The sequence below is a fragment of the Symphalangus syndactylus genome, chromosome 11, assembly GCF_028878055.3.
Source record: "Symphalangus syndactylus isolate Jambi chromosome 11, NHGRI_mSymSyn1-v2.1_pri, whole genome shotgun sequence".
NCBI classification, from domain to species: domain Eukaryota; kingdom Metazoa; phylum Chordata; class Mammalia; order Primates; family Hylobatidae; genus Symphalangus; species Symphalangus syndactylus.
The window spans coordinates 40,495,782-40,512,520 of record NC_072433.2 but is presented as its reverse complement, the minus strand read 5'-3'; the positions used below and the strand labels follow the sequence as shown (position 1 = coordinate 40,512,520).

Below are 16,739 nucleotides of genomic sequence, written 5' to 3'. Positions count from 1 at the left end.
CCCGAACTCTTTCTTGAAACTCCACTAGAAAAAAGTAAGGCACTAAGCTTAACAAATTCTACAGAACAAAAGACTTGGATTCCTCAATAAATAAATTATTGGATTAGGAGTGAATAGAGAGGTATCTATTCACAGCCAAAGATGACTTTCTGCCCCAATCCCACCCCTACCACAAGACTATCACAACCTTCAGCGTATTACTGGCATCTAGTGGGTAGAAGCCAGGAGTTCACAGATAGCCTCCCACCCCCCACAATGAAGAACTATCCTGCTCAAAATATTGTAGTGCCAAGATTGAAACCCTGCTATAACCTAAAAGAGATTGAAAAGTTATCAACCAGTTGCAGTGGGGGGTCTGGGGACTTTATTTTTATTTTTATGTTTTGCAACAGGGTCTCGTTCTGTTGCCCAAGCTGGAGTGTTGTGGCGTGAACACGGCTCACTACAGCCTCAACCTCCTGGGCTCAAGCGATCCTCCTCTCCTGTAGCTGGGAGTACAGGTGTGTACCATCACACCTGGCTAATTTTTTTTTTTTTTTTTTGAGATGGAGTCTCACTTTGTTGCCCAGGCGTGTCTCAAAATTCCTGGGCTCAAGTGATCCTCCTGCCTCAGCCTCCCAAAGTGCTGTGGGGGCTTTATTTAGATCCTGATTGAAACGAATAACCCAGAGGAAATGTTTTATTATCTTTATTAACTAATTGGAATGTTGAATACCAAATATTAAGAAGCTATCATTACATCCTAGGGCTGATAATAGTATTGTAGTTATTTTAATGGAAGCTTTATCACTAAATAGATACCTCTGTTAAATGTAGACATCACTAAATATCTTTTAGGTATTGCTAAAAGATACCTTTGGTATTTATGAATGAAATTATTGATTTCTTACATTTACTTCAAAATAATGTGAAAGATTGGGGGTGAACAAAATTGGCCATGAGTTGATAATTATTGAAGGTGGATAATGGGACTGTTGTATATACTTGTATTCTATAATTTTAAAATAAGCATAAACTCTCAAAAATGGGAGAGGAAACGGCAACAAGATTTTGGAAGCTGGAGGCAAATATATTAGTGGTAACTGATTTAACCAACCTGAGAGACCTGAATCTTAGGTCAGCAGTGGGAAAGGCAAACTGCTTTGCTTTATGGATTTCCCAAATGTCTTAGGAATTTGTGACATCAGGAACCTCTGGAAGTGGGTGTGAAAGGATAGAAGCTTTCATTCAAAGCAGTTTAAAAAGGCCGTAAATACCCTCTTCAGTTCCATGTTGCCAGGATGAAAACTGACTCAAAATTTTTTCTCTGGAAAGAGTAAAATAGAAGTCTGGGTTGCGCTGGTAGTTGAGTTGCGGAGCTACTAAATAGGGATTAAATAACTGTGTGCATTCTGGTTGTTTCATTACTCAAGGAATAAAACTAAAGGGCTTGCCCCAAACCTAAAGATAATGACAGGAAAAAAACCCAGCCAGTTACCTTTCAGTGAGCCCACAATCACTATGCTCCATCCCTTCAGTCTCCCTATCACCTTTTTTATTTGTCACACTCTTATTTAAGAGCAAACACAGCCAAGGATTATCAGGCATCTCAGGAAAGTCTCTAACATCAAAGAGAGAGACAAAAAACCATTGGCTGGGTACGGTGGCTCACCCCTGTAATCCCAGCACTTTGGGAGGCTGAGGTGGCCAGATCACTTGAGGTCAAGAGTTCAAGACCAGCCTGGCCAACATGGTGAAACCCCGTCTCTACTAAAAATACAAAAATTAGCCAGCCATGGTGACACGCACCTGTAATCCCAGCTACTTGGGATGCTGAGGCATGAGAATCGCTTGAACCCGGGAGGCGGAGGTTGCAGTGAGCCGAGATCACGCTACTGCACTCCAGCCTGGCTGACAGAGCGAGACTCTGTCTCAGAAAAAAAAAAAAAAAGAAGAAGAAAAAGAAAAAAAAAAACATTAAAATGAACTTGAAGGACACAAGGATTCAAAAAGGAGGACACCTTTTCTTTAACTATCATTAATATCTTCAAAGATACTTCAAATACACCATGACTTCGAAAGAATAAGGTGCTGTAAAAACAGTGAAAGCAGAAGCCTATAAATTATAACAACATATAATGGAATGAAAAAGTAAAAAGAAGATTGAATGATGAATCTGGGAAAATCTTGTTAGGAAGAAAATAGGAAATACAGAATATCTGTAGATTTCATTAGGAAAATTTAAGCATGTGTATTTTTAAGTATGTACTGTTTTCAAACCAACAAGGGTGGAGAAGATTGGAATACAGAACTATTTATCATTCCAGCAAAACACAGAAAGAAGGAAGTTATGATAAACAATAAAATTTTAAAACTAAACATATAAACATATGTATGCAGCCTATGTATATTTTCACCTGTTAAAAGAGGAAAATTGTTAGATGGGGGGAAAAATAAACATTTTTATACTTTAAAGAGATATTATTAAACACCAAACAAGCTTAAAAGTTTATTTATTAAAACTGTACCATGCAAATACTAAACCGTACAAAATGTTGTAGTACCATAAACATAGAACGAAGTGAATTTAAGATGGAAGGTATCAATTGGAATAAAAAAAAAAAAAAGGGACACTACCTAATAATTAAAAAGAATAATCCATAGAAGAAACTATAACAAGTATGAACTTATATACATCTAAAATAGTCTCAAAATGTAAAGGCAAAAGAAAAAAAAACCTCTGCCAAAATTATAAGGAAAAATGGACAAATCCATATAGTGCTTCTATGTACCATTGTAGTGGAGTACTCACCTGTTATAAAATGGCAAGGAAAAGGTAAATGAGGTACAAGAACTGCAAGAGGAGTCAAAACTGCATTATTAATAATTGTGAAAAATTACAAGCAAAACAGCTCAAATATCATGGAAGATTAATAAATAGGAGGTGGTATAGTTATGTAATAAATTATTATACAGAAACAAAAATAGATGAATTAGAGCCTCATGAGTCAACCAGGATAAATCTTTTAAAAGTTCAGAGTAATAAGGTGCAGGCTTACATTTATAATGTAATATCTGAAAACTTAAATACTAAATACTTATCCAACATAGGTAATAGTATAAACATGCATGGAATGGAAAAACAAATTCAGGGTAGTGGTAATCTCTGGGAAGGAATGAGTGAATTTAATAGGAGAGGACTACATAGGGACTTCAAGTATGTATTATTTCCTTTAATAAAAAACTGTTTGTGACCAACCTGGCCAACATGGTGAAACCCTGTCTCTACTAAAATTACTGAAGTTAGCCAGGTGTGGTGGTGCATGCCTGTAATCCCAGCTACTCGGGAGGCTGAGGCAGGAGAATCACTTGAACCCAGAAGGCAGAGGTTGCAGTGAGCCGAGATCACACCACTGCACTCCAGCCTGAGCAACAGAGTGACTCTGTCTAAAAAAAAAACTAAGTAAACATGGAATATGTGAACATGAAGAGTGGCAGTATGTTTTTGTAGTTTTTAAATATTTCACAACAAATAGCTCAAAGAACTAAAATGAGTTTAGCTATCTTGAAGAGGATGGCTAACCTAATCTATCTAAATCAGTTTTGAAAAGCAAGAGTAGAGGGCAAAACATATCTTTTAGTATCTAGGAAAGCAAAAGTAAAGCAGAGGGCATAAGTTTGATCTTTTGGGTTTTATATTTGTAAAAAAAAAAAAAATCTGTTTTGGAACAAAAAGGAAATCAGAATGATTAATATGAGATGTAGAATTGTTAGCTATTTGGGAGAAATATGTTTTAATATGTATAAAACCATCATCTTGATTTGTGATTTGGTCAGTATTGTTACTAATATTTTAAAGATCTCTGAACAGACCTCAGAAATTTCTTGCATTGAAACAATCTTTCAAATTGCAAATTTTTATACAAATTATTCCTAATTTTACATGTCCTTCTTATTTTAACAGGCCTGTCAGCTCCTGTACCCAGGGGTCGAAAAGGGAAGAAAGTAAAAACTCAGACAAGCTCATTTGATATACAAAAAGCAGAATGGCTTCGAAAATATAATCCCGAGCAGCTACTTCAAGATGAAGGCTACAAAAAACATATAAAACACCACTGTAATAAGTAGGTAGTAGGGTATTTTAAACACAACTCTTTAAATGTTTACTGTTCTGAATTTATTAATAATCTCTAAGCATGCTGATTTTGAGTACCGAGACAGCATGGTCTAGGGCCAATCCTAATCCTAATTTTACAAGGTATCCTTCAAGCAAATCATGATACCTCTTGTGTCATTGTTCTCACCAACATATAAGTAAAACTGGCCTCCAAATGAGCTCATTATATCTTACTTGTATATGAAATAATGATGATTATGAAGATTTTGGAGAAGTTCTTTATATATATGGTAGTAATAAGATTCATTTAATCAGAAGTAATTATTATTTCATTATTTTAAAATCTGTACACAAATTCCTTCCTAATTGTAACCCCATGTCCGAATATTTTAAACGATTAATGTCTTTATGCCTTTTGATTTATTTTCCCTTGTTTTTAGGGTTTTGCTTCGTGTGAGAATGCTGTATTATCTAAAGCAAGAAGTTATTGGAAATGAGTGTCAGAAAGTATTTGATGGAGTTGATGCAAGGTAAGTTAAACAATTTTTATTATTTTTGTTTGTTTGTTGTCTTGCCCAGGCAGCTTCAAGCTCCTGGGTTCAAGCGATCCTCCCGCCTCAGCCTCCTGAGTAGCTCGCACTATAGGCACACCACCACACCTGGCTTAAATGATATATTTATTTTATTTATTCATTTTTTTTTTTAGACAGTTTCACTCTTGTTGCCCAGGCTGGAGTGCAGTGGCACAATCTCAGCTCACTGCAACGTCCACCTCCTGGGTTTAAGCAATTCTCCTGCCTCAGCCTCCTGAGTATCTGGGATTACAGGCATGCATCACCACGCCCAGCTAATTTTTTGTATTTTTGATGGAGACGGGGTTTCACCATCTTGGCCAGGCTGGTTTCGAAGTCCTGACCTCAGATGATCCACCCGCCTTGGCCCCCACAAAGTGCTGGGATTACAGACGTGAGCCACCACGCCCAGCCTATTTTTACTTTTCAATAACATAATGAGGCAAAAATTATATGGCCAGAATATTGTATATTAGGCGGCTCTTTAGTCTGTGAAACTTATAAGGTAGAAAATCCATGAAACTTAGGGAATTAACCCTTGCCAATTTGTTACTTTTCTTTTATTGCTCTCATCTTGGCCATCACTAGAAGTCACAACGTAACAATAGTAGTAGTAATATTAAGAATGGTATCTAAACTAGATGCCATTAAAGCAGACACGGATTTTTTATTTATTCATTTGTTTGTTTATTTATTTATTTTGAGACAGAATCGCACTCTGTCACCCAGTCTGGAGTGCAGTGGCATGATCCCGGCTCACTGCCACCTCCACCACCCAGGCGCAAGTGATTCTTGTGCCTCAGCCCCCTGAGTAGCGTAGCTGGGATTACAGGTGTCATCACACCTGGCTAATTTTTGTATTTTTAGTAGGGACGAGGTTTCACCATGTTGGCCAAGCTGGTCTCGAACTCCTAACCTCAGGTGATCTGCCTGCCTCAGCCTCCCAAAGTGCTGGGATTACAGGTGTGAGCCACCACACCCAGCCCCAGACACAGACACTGATTTAATGACCAATTCATTCATTCCTACAGAAGTACTTTTTGAGTACACACTAAGCACCAGACACTGTGAAGCACTAGGAATACAAAGACAAAACACAGTCTTGATCCCTAAGGGGTTTATGGTCTCAGTAAGGAGGAAATAGGAAAAACTATACTGCAATGTAATAAATGCTTTTGTGTATGTATAGGATACCAGGGAGGTGCTACTAGAATTTTCTATTTCTAGTTTCATCTTGCCTCTTAATACTACAAGTAACCTTTCCCAATTTTCTTCTTCATTCTCTATAAGCATCTGATTTATATAGCTCACTCTGCAGAAACCTACTACTCAACCCCCCATTCTCAGCAAATGATATTCCCCCCACCTTTGTAGAGAAATGTAAGCAAGCCATAAAACAGAAATTCCTTCAGCTTCCTGCCACCAAATCTAAAATTTAATTTTTCTGTACTCAGTCTTCTTCCCTCCTGTTACAATTAAAGAAGGTTTATGGTGACTGACTTCTATATCCACCTATGATCCATTCAACACCCTGGTCTCTCATTTCCTTGGCCTTTATATAGTTACCTCTTTTTCTCCCCACTACAGCCGCATAATCACCTGGTCATACAGTTGATCTTGCTATCACCAGTAACAGCACTTGTTTAATCAGAATTTTGACAGTGACATCCTTCCTTCTAACTCACTTAACTTGGGTACTTCTCATTATAATTCTCTAATCTCATCACAATGTCCCCACATCTTACCACTTACTCACTAGCCATCACCACTTTCATGCCCCCTCTTTCCTCATTATTCAACATAGATTCTACAGTCTAGCACTCTACTTGCTAACTAAAATCCTTATCTATCTACTTTTGCCTGCCTTTCTTCCTTTCCTTCTGTTCTAGATATCTGTTACAACCTCAACTCAGGTTAATCTCAGCTAGGCATTTACTTCTTCCCTGCACCTAAGTAGCTGAACATTTGTGGAGAAAATCAAGCAAGCCATGCTGAATGACTGACTTCAAATTTGTGAGCATTGATCTCATCTGAAGAGATTAAACATCTACTGTTTAACTGTTGTGGCTAGTCAATTCATATTCCTACTCTTTAAGAGAACCACTTTGTACCTCTCTCCTCAAACCATCTTTCCACCCTACAACTACCACCCTCCAATCATGACCTTGCTACATATTTCATGGAAAAAAGTAGACACAATCAGATAAGAGCTACCTTCAGTTTTACTTGCATATATGTCTACTTATTCCTTCAAGATACAGTAGAAATGTCCCTCCTCCTAAGGCAAACCTTGTGCAGCATGGAACTCGTTTCTTCTTACCTTTTAAGGACTATACTCTTACCTTTCTGGGACTTTACCTTTCTTGAATCTTTTTTTCTGTCTCTCTTTACTACATCATTCTTCTGGCATACATGTATGCCTTAATATCAGTCACTTAACAAGGGAAAAAAACCTCTCTAAATATACATTCTCAGACTCCATTTCTCTAATCCTCTTCACAACAAACTCCTTTAAAAAGTTGCCTGTATTTATTAGCAAGATTAACCAAGAAAAGAAGAGAGAAAATCCAAATCAGCTCAATTAGAAATAAAACAGGAGATATTACAACTGACACCACGGAAATACAAAAGATCATTCAAGGCTACTATGAATACCTTTATGTACATAAACTAGAAAACCTAGAGGAGATGCATGAATTTCTGGAAAGATACAACCATCCTAGCTTAAATCAGGAAGAATTAGGTACCCTAAACAGACAAAGAACAGCAGTGAGATTGAAATGGTAATAAAAAAATTACCAACAACAAAAAAAAGTCTAGGACCAGATGGATTCACAGCTGAATTCTACCAGACATTCAAAGAAGAATTGATATCAACCCTTTTGACACTATTCCACAAGATAGAGAAAGAGAGAATCCTCCCTAAATCATATTATGAAGCCAGTATCACCCTGATACCAAAACTGGGAAAGGACGTAACCAAAAAAGAAAACTACAGACCAGTATCCTTGATGAACATACATGCAAAAAAATCCTTAACAGAATACTAGATAACTGAATCCAGCAACATATCAAAAAGATAATCCACCATGATCAAGTGGGTTACATACCAGGGATGGTTTAACATATGCAAGTCAATAAATGTGATAAACCACATAAACAGAATTAAAAACAAAAATCACATGATCATTTCAGTAAACACAAAGCATTTGACAAAATCCAGCATCACTTTATGATTAAAATTCTCAGCAAAATCAGCATACAAGGGACATACCTGAATGTAATAAAAGCAATCTGTAACAAACACACAGCCAACATAATACTGGATTGGAGAAAAGTTGAAAATATTCCCTCTGAAAACTGGAACTAGAAAAGGATGCCCACTCTCACCACTTCTGATCAACGTAGTACTGGAAGTCCTAGCCAGAGCAATCAGACAAGAGAAAGAAAGGGCGTCCAAATTGGTAAAGAGGATGTCAAATTGTTGCTGTTTGCTGATGATATGATTGTATACCTAGAAAACCCTAGACTCCTCCAAAAAGCTCCTAGAACTGATAAAGGAATTCAGCAAAGTTTCAGGATACAAAATTAATGTACACAAATCAGTAGCTCTCCTGTACACCAGCAGCGACCAAGCTGAGAATTAAATCAAGAACTCAATTCCTTTTACAATAGCCAGAAAAAAAAAAAAAAGTACTTAGGAATATACCTAACCAAGGACGTGAAAGCTGTCTACAAGGAAAACTACAAAACACTCCTGAAAGAAATCATAGATGACACAAATAAATGGAAACACATCCCATGCTCATGGGTGGGTAGAATCAATATTGTGAGAATGGCCATACTGCCAAAAGCAATCTACAAATTCAATGCAATTCCTATCAAAATACCACCATCATGCTTCAGAGAACTAGAGAAAAACAGTCCTAAAATTCATATGGAACGAAAAAAGAGCCTGCATAGCCAAAGCAAGACTAAACCAAAAGAACAAATCAGGAGGCATCACATTACCTGATTTCAAGCTATACTATCAGGCCATAGTCACCAAAACAGCATGGTACTGGTATAAAAATAGGCACACGGACCAATGGAACAGAATAGAGAACCAAGAAAAAAAGCCAAACACAAACAAAACAACACAAAAGCAAACAAAAACATAAAGTGGGGAAAGGACACCCTATTCAACAAATGGTGCTGGGATAATTGGCAAGCCACATGTAGGAGAATGAAACTAGATCGTCTTTTCTCACCTTATGCAAAAATGCAATCTACTTATCTGACAAAGGGCTAATATCCAGAATCTACAAAGAACTCAAACAAATTGACAAGAAAAAAACAACCCCAGCAACAAGTGGGTGAAGGATATGAACAGACACTTCTGAAAAGAAGACATTTATGCAGCCAACAGACACATGAAAAAATGCTCATCATCACTGGCCATCAGAGAAATGCAAATCAAAACCACAGTGAGATACCATCTCACACCAGTTAGAATGGCCGTCATTAAAAAGTCAGGAAACAACAGGTGCTGGAGAGGATGTGGAGAAATAGGAACACTTTTACACTGTTGGTGGGACTGTAAACTAGTTCAACCATTGTGGAAGTCAGTGTGGCGATTCCTCAGGGATCTCGAACTAGAAATACCATTTGACCCAGCCATCCCATTACTGGGTATATACCCAAAGGACTGTAAATCATGCTGCTATAAAGACACATGCACACGTATGTTTATTGCGGCACTATTCACAATAGCAAAGAGTTGGAACCAACCCAAATGTCCATCAGTGATAGACTGGATTAAGAAAATGTGGCACATATACACCATGGAATACTATGCAGCCATAAAAAATGATGAGTTCATGTCCTTTGTAGGGACATGGATGAAGCTGGAAACCATCATTCTCAGCAAACTATCACAAGGACGAAAAACCAAACACCACATGTTCTCAGTCATAGGTAGGAATTGAACAATGAGAACACTTGGACACAGGAAGGGGAACATCACACTCTGGGACCTGTCATGGGGTGGGGGTATGGGGGAGGGATAGCATTAGGAGATATACCTAATATAAATGACGAGTTAATGGGTGCAGCACACCAACATGGCACATGTATACATATGTAACAAACTGCACGTTGTACACATGTACCCTAGAACTTAAAATATAATAATAAAAAATCAACTCGAGATGGATCATGGACTTAAATCTAAGACCTGAAACTATAAAAATCCTAGAAGATAACATTGGAAAAACCCTTCTAGACATTGGCTTAGGCAAGGATTTCATGACTAAGGACCCAAAAGCAATTGCAGTAAAAACAAAGATAAATAGCTGGGACTTAATTAAACTAATGAGCTTTGGCATGGCAAAAGGAACAGTCATCAGAGTAAACAGACAACCCACAGAGTCGGAGAAAATCTTCACAATCTATACGTCTGACAAAGGACTACTAATATCCAGAATCTACACAACAAACTCAAATTAGAAAAAAAAGAAAAATTCCATCAAAAAGTGGGCTAAGGAAACAAATAGACAATTCTCAAAAGAACATATACAAATGGTCAACAAACATAAGAAAAAATGCCCAGTATCACTAGTGATCAGGAAATGCAAATCAAAACCACAGTGTGATACTGCCTTACTCCTGCAAGAATGGTCATAATCAAAAAATCAAAAAATAATAGATGTTGGTATGGATGTAGTGAACAAAACACTTCTACACTTCTGGTGGGAATATAAGCTAGTACAACCACTATGGAAAACAGCGTGGAGATTCCTTAAAGAAATAAAAGTATAACTACCATTTGATCCAGCAATCCCACTACTGGGTTATTTACCCAGAGGAAAAGAAGTCATTATATTAAAAACATACTTGCTCACACATGTTTATAGCAACACAGTTTGCAGTTGCAAAAAATGTGGAACCAACCCAAATGCCCATCAATCAATGAATGAAGAAACTGTGGTATATATGTATATATGATGGAATACTACTCAGCCATAAAAAGGAATGGATTAATGGCATTTGCAGCAACCTGGGGGGATAGGAGACTATTATTCTAAGTGAAGTAACTCAGGAATGGAAAAACCAAACATCATATGTTCTCATAAGTGGGAGCTAAGCTATGAGGATGCAAAGACATAAGAAAGACAGTGTACTTTGGGGACTCGAGGGGGGAAAGGGCAGGAAGGGGGTTAGGGATAAAAGACTACAAATTGGGTGCAGTGTATACTGCTCAGGAGATGGGTGCACCAAAATCTCACAAATCACCACTAAAGAACTTACTCATGTAACCAAATACCACCTGTTCTCCAAAAACCTATGGAAATACAATTTTTTTAAAAAAAAAAGAAATTTGTCTAAGGTTACCCAGATAAAAATGGCAGAGCAAACATTCAGACAACAACAAAAAAGATTGCCTATATTTACTATCTCTACTTCTTTATCTTGCATTTTCTATTTAACCCATTCCAATGGATCTTTCTTCTTCACTGTCTCACTAAAGTGGTTCTTAACATGGCCCCTAATGACCTACAGTGTGATCAACTCTCTAAATTTAATCTCCCTCATCCTCCATAAGATGCTGTCTTCTGTAGGCATTTATGCTAACTATACCCATCTGGTTGTCCTTTTTCTCACTACTCTTTCCTTTTCGTTCCCTCTTGCTAGCTCTTACTTCTCTAATAGATCTCTAAATACTGGATTGACCAAGAGCTCTGTCCTCAGCTCTCTTACCTTTTTCCTTAGGTGAACTCATGCAGCCTCATCATACCAAATATGATCTATAAACAGGTAAATCTGAAATTTACATATTTCTCCCAGAACTCTTTCTTGAGTTTGTAGCCATTAGTCAACTGCCTCCCAACATTTCCACTTACATGACTAATTAACATCTTACTTCCCCTGGCTTTTCCAAATCTCCTTTCTCCAGTCCTTTCTCTTTTCCTTCCCATGTATAAGCCTTCTCCATCCTAGTGAATGTACAACCCTTTGCTCTGTTGTTATTCTTGATTCCTCTCTTCCCTGTTAGCTTGACAAAATACATGCCAAATCTGTGTAGCTTTCAGTACTATCTCCTCTGCCAAATCCCTAGTCCAAGCCGCCATGATCTCACAGTTAGACTTTTGCAATGGCCTTGTAACTGATTCTGTTTTCCTCCACTTTTGCCTCTCTAGGCCTATCCTTCACACAGCAGCCAGAGTGGTATTTCTAAAGCAAAAATCAGGTCTTGGCACTCCTTAACACCCTCCAGATGTTTCTAATTTCTCTTAGAATAAAATTCAAATTCCATATGACCTACAAGGGCCTCTGTAACTCTGTATGCACTTTCTTCACTGTGTCCCTCACCCACCATGCTCCAGCCACAGTGGTGGCTGTGTTTTGCCAATCTGTCAAGCTCATTCTATGCTGTTCTTCCTGGTCCAAATATTCTTTCCCCAGGACTTCCACAGAACCGCCCCTTCAGATTACTCGGATCTCAACTCAAGTATTTCCTTCTCAGATAGACCTTCCCTGCCAACCTCAGCTTAAGTAGCCCACCAGTCATTCACTACTACTTAATCTTCTTTTATTTCATTTATAATGCCTGCTACTACTTAAAAATTACGTTAATTTGTATGTCTTCTTTCTTCTTTCATTACAATTTAAGCTGCTTGAAGGTAACTATGGAATCTGGAACATCTTAAACGTTCAGTAAATATTTGTCAACTAATTGGCTCCTTTCCCTTAGCCTGACTGGATCTGATCCACTTGTAATTTTCCCAGGGACTGCTCTCTGTGGATTGTACCTTCTTTTTCCTCTTTCAGTAACTTCCCCCCTTTTCCTTCTCATTTGGATTTTAACATGTTTACATCTCTGTCACCTTAACTTACACATACACACACGTGTGCACACAACACTTAATGCTTTTGGACTCAAAATATCTTCAAACTACCATATTATTACTCTCCTTGATTTCACTGCCAAACGTATTTTAGGAAGCATCTGTAGGGGGTTCACAGTGACCAGTCCTGTAATCCCAGCACTTAAGAAGGGCACGGCAAGTGGATCACTTGAGCCCGGGAGTTTGAGATGAGCCTCGGCAACATGGCGAAACCCTGTCTCTACAAAAAGTAGAAAAATTGGCTAGGTGTAGTAGTGCATGCCTGTAGTCCCAGCTACTCTGGAGGCAGAGGTGGGAGGATCACATAAGCCCAGAGAGGTCAAGACTGCAGTGAGCTGTGATTGCACAACTGCACACCAGCCTGGGTGACAGAATGAGACACTGTCTCAAAAAAAAAAGAAAAGAAAGAAGCATCTGTGTTTGTTGTCTTCTTTTTCTTTCCTCCCATTCACTATGCAATCTACCACAATGCAGCTTCTACCTCCTCACTCCAGATGTTCACTGATATTCTTGCTGCCAAATTTGAGGGATATACCATAGTGCTTACCTTACTTTACCTTTGTTGACCACTTCCTTCTTTTTAAAATGCTTCTGTGATACCATTCTCCTGTGGTTTTTCTTTTTACCTTTCTGCTTGCTTCTTTTCAGGCATGTTTTCTGTCTCTTAGAGGTCAAAGAATCTTCACATAGGCCTTCTCGTCACTTACCCTTCTTGGGTGTTCTCATCTTTGTGGCTTCAATTTTTGTCTCTATGCTTATGTCTTCCAGATCCCTATCTGTAGCCCATGTCTGTCTTCTGAACTTTAGATCCACATTTCTCCAATGTGCCATGATTAGTTACTCTTCTCTCCAGGCCTTTGCATTCTTGTTGGAACATTCTTTCCTCCTTTTTTCCATTCCCTTCCTCCTCCTGTTCAGCCAACATTGACTCAGGCTTTCATGACCTCTCAGATCTGGGTTAGGCACATAACCAGAGTACCCTGCCACAGCACTCATCACACAGTATTGCATGTCCGTCTTTACAAGGGCGTGTGCGTGACTATCTTAATTTATTATTATTATTATTATTTTTTTTTTTTTTTGAGATGGAGTCTCACTCTGTCGCCCGGGCTGGAGTGCAGTGGCGCAATCTCGGCTCACTGCAAGCTCCACCTCCCGGGCTCACGCCATTCTCTTGCCTCAGCCTCTCCGAGTAGCTGGGACTACAGGCGCCCGCCACCACGCCCGGCTAATTTTTTGTATTTTTAGTAGAGACGGGGTTTCACCGTGGTCTCGATCTCCCGGCCTCGTGATCCGCCCGCCTCGGCCTCCCAAAGTGCTGGGATTACAAGCGTGAGCCACCGCGCCCGGCGTCTTAATTTATTATTGCCATTATTGGCATGTAGTGAATACTCTTTAAATATATTTTGAATGAATGATCTACCCTGGGGAAGTTAAAGGAGGCTTTATGCAAGAGATGACACAGTCTTTAAAAACAGAAATCAACACCACCTAATGTGCATGCGGCACTTACATTTGAAACATGAGTTTTGTATACTGATTGCCTTTTCCTCTTTACAAGCTGGAAAACCTTCCACCTCAGATGGTAATCACAATGTTTTGAGCTTAGAGTGCCACCTGATGGTTGGCAAAGGGAGCTGTCTGACCCACATTTTTTCTCCTCTGGGGTTCTGTTTCCAGTGTTCTTTCCTCTTTCCTTTATATTTCAGGGCTAATGCTTTGTTTAATCCTAGTTAATAACTCCGTTCAAAAATAAATATCTCTTTTTACTGTATTTCTCATTTCTTTTTTAACTTTTTCCATATTACAAGAAAATCATTCTTCATTTTTCTCTATTTTTCTAAACTGAGCTAAAAATTGTCAGTTGTGACCCTTTTGTTTTAAAGCAAAATTAGATATAATAAGGTGTTCATTTTGAGTGCTGACAAATTCCTTTAAGAATCTATAGAAAGATCTCTTCATCCACTTCCTTATACTTCTTGAGTTAAAAATTCTAGTAAAACATTTGTGAAAAATAAATAAATTTGTTTCCATTTTTTTATTATAAAATTTATAAGTATTTCCTTTTCACTGCTGGTGTCTTCTATCTCACCTATATTTTGATTACATACTGGGTTCTTGTCCTAGGAACATGTTGATCATTTGTTTGTTTATTTTTATATAAAAATTTGAGTTTCCAAAGACAGCCAATTTAGAATCTAACTTTTCCCACAGAACTTAATTGTCAGTAGGAAATCCCCCATTTCTTATAGGTCTTTGTTAACTAATTTGTGAAATAATGATGCCAAGACAGATGAAATTCTACTTTGTATAATTTATATTGTTTTATACCTCTGGTTATTTGAAAGTTGATAATTTATGAATACCAAATAGAGAAATTCTCAGCTATTCAACTTTTTGTAGTAATTTATCCTGTTCAATCTCTATCCATTGTCAAATATAAGAAAATGTGTGTGTGTGTGTGTGTGTGTATATATATAAAATATACATATTTGCATATGTATATATAAATATATATTTGTGTGTATATAAATTGATACTTAATCATTGTCAGATATTAACTGTATTCTGTACTAAAGAAAATGACTTGAATCACTGTGGTAAAGAAGTGAACATTTCAGTCCTTCTATACGTGACATGTTTTTAGACATGTTATATATGTAACTTGCCAAAGCTTTCTGGAAAAATAATAATTTCAAGTGATGAGCAAAGAATAAAAAAATTATAGTTGCAAAATTGCCAGTTCTGTAGTTATTTATTACTCATAAAAACAGCCAAACTACAAAATCAAATCATTATGGGTTTATTATTTTACTTTTTAGTAATCTATTGTGATTTTGTGGCATTGTATTATTTATTTACAACATCAAAACATCTCACTCCCGTGGCCCAGGCTGGAGTGCAGCAACACGATCTTGGTTTGCTGTAACCCCAACTTCCCAGGCTCAGGAGATTTTCCCACCTCAGCCTCCCAAGTAGCTGAGACTACAGGCGTGCGCCACCACGCCCAGCTAATTTTTTGTATTTTTAGTGGAGATGGGGTTTTGCCACGTTGCCCAGGCTGGTCTTGAACTCCTGGGCTCAAGTGATCTACCCGCCTCTGCCCCCTAACGTGTTGGAATTACAGACATGAGCCACTGTGTTTGGCCTACACTTGAGTGTTTCAATCAAATTATGAATCAAAAATTTGCTATTACAGGGCATTTTCAGCGTGGTTTTCTTAGCAATAGTGGTCTAGAGGAGCTATTACTTGTTCTGCAGCCTAAAACAATTCATTTACCCTTTTAGGGCCTCAGTTTTCTCATGTGAGAAATGCAATAATTGAACCAGATGATTATTGCAAGTTGTTGGCTGACATAGTCTCTACTTCCAGTAGAACCCTTTGTCTCTAAATAAATAAAATCAGTGAAAGAATATGATTCTTCAAGAAAATTGTATAGTAACATTGTTGAAACTTATTTCTTCTCTTGAGCTTAACAATATTCGTTTATTTTATGGTATGTTTGTTATTGCACAATTTTGTAATTTTAATTGGTGGCAATTATGAAGGATTAAAAAATAATGAAATGAAATCCTAAGCTCTCTCTTGAAAGCCACAGTGCTTTAAAAGCTAGGTAAAATTCTGCCTCCTTTTTGACTCATTTATAATAATTCATAATGCCATATTATGATTTTTTTAAAGTGACATTGATGTTTGGGTACCAGAACCAGACCACTCAGAAGTTCCTGCTGAGTGGTGGGATTTTGATGCTGATAAGTCACTCCTTATTGGAGTTTTTAAACATGGTAAGTAAGAAGTAAGGTAGGTGGGATCCCCTTCCATGTATAAGGCAATTCTGTCGGTTCTCAGTTCATTGATTTCCACTTACAGCTTTATTCCAGTAACACCCATGTTATATATACAGAATTAAAAGCATACACTACCAAACTATGTCTGTCAGTCACCACATTTCCTCATGGGAGGGTGGCATGTGTAACCTACCCTTCCTGGATGTAAATCTAAGACAACTTCCTCTCTCAGGAAGAGTTCTTATGTGAGATATGTTTGTGTGTTTGTGTGTGTGTATGATCAGTTTATCCTATTTCTCATATTAACTGATAAATGTAACTGAAATTTTAATTTAGTAGGTATCTATTACCAGATCATTTAATGTTTGTGATAATTTCTAGAAAACTTACTTAACC

At 37.7% G+C, this 16,739-nt stretch overlaps 1 protein-coding gene across 20 annotated transcripts in view; it reads left to right on the top strand.

The window, feature by feature from the left end:
* Positions 1–16,739, top strand: part of CHD9 (chromodomain helicase DNA binding protein 9) — a 278,999-nt gene that overhangs the window by 219,715 nt on the left and 42,545 nt on the right. For all 20 annotated transcript variants that reach the window (XR_010114408.1, XR_008649331.2, XM_055232971.2 and 17 more), the window contains 3 exons: positions 3,944–4,103; positions 4,537–4,626; positions 16,237–16,340. Coding sequence is in view for 18 of the 20 variants with exons in the window: in XM_055232971.2 (XP_055088946.1) it covers positions 3,944–4,103; positions 4,537–4,626; positions 16,237–16,340 (354 nt within the window). In the remaining 2 variants the exon portion in view is untranslated. The remainder of the gene's footprint in view (positions 1–3,943; positions 4,104–4,536; positions 4,627–16,236; positions 16,341–16,739) is intronic.